Source organism: Odontomachus brunneus, unplaced genomic scaffold, assembly GCF_010583005.1.
Source record: "Odontomachus brunneus isolate Ranch 3 - 2012 unplaced genomic scaffold, Obru_v1 Obru_scaffold_577, whole genome shotgun sequence".
Classification (NCBI taxonomy): Eukaryota; Metazoa; Arthropoda; class Insecta; order Hymenoptera; family Formicidae; genus Odontomachus; species Odontomachus brunneus.
This window is the reverse complement of record NW_022640027.1, coordinates 3,159-3,877: the sequence shown is the minus strand read 5'-3', so window position 1 is coordinate 3,877 and position 719 is coordinate 3,159. Positions and strand designations below refer to the sequence as shown.

The 719-nt window shown below is 36.6% G+C and overlaps 1 protein-coding gene across 1 annotated transcript in view; it reads right to left on the bottom strand.

Annotated features, from left to right (window-relative positions):
- Positions 1-366: 366 nt before the first annotated feature.
- The window catches only part of LOC116853743 (putative nuclease HARBI1), a 1,385-nt gene continuing 1,032 nt past the window's right edge, over positions 367-719 (bottom strand). The window contains exons 5-6 of the mRNA XM_032834921.1: positions 650-711; positions 367-459 (exon numbers count right to left, since the gene is read on the bottom strand). Coding sequence (XP_032690812.1) covers positions 367-459; positions 650-711 — 155 coding nt within the window. The remainder of the gene's footprint in view (positions 460-649; positions 712-719) is intronic.

Below are 719 nucleotides of genomic sequence, written 5' to 3'. Positions count from 1 at the left end.
ATATATATATATATATATATATATATATATATATATATATATATATATATATAATAAAGTATTTATAAAAATGACAATTATCCTTCATTACTTATCATTTTATCATGTTTAATTTCGTAAACCAAACTGAGTTCGAAGAATTGTCCTTTGTACTCTTCTCGCTTCTACTAATCTGTTTCCGATATTTAATTGTTCTTCATCTGGGGTGTATATCAGTTGGACACGGGGCAATTGGACACGGTCCAATCACAAGTCGCTGTTCCAAGGGATCCTACAAATGTCTTTAATCACACGGTGCTGTGATTGGCTGTGTCCAAATGCACCGTGTCCAAGTGCACCGCTTCCCTTCATCTGCACCAGCAATTTCTAACGCTCTAACGCGATTATGTGCTTCAATATTCTGTTGAAGTGCAGCTCTTTGCACGGCTGCAGCTTCACTCTCTTCGTTAATATCATATTCTTTATCAATAAGATTATAACTGAGTCTTATATTGTGTAATACTGCACAAGCTATAATTATATTTGACGCCATGATGGGTGCGTAATGTAGCACACGATGACTAAGAAGACATCTCCACACATTTTTTAAAAGTCCAAAAGATCTTTCAATACAATTTCTTGTAGATGTGTGACACTGCGTATATCTTGCTTCTGCGCTTTCTGCTGCTGCATCTGTGATAGGTGTCATCAGCCAAGGTTCCAAACCGTAACCTGCATCG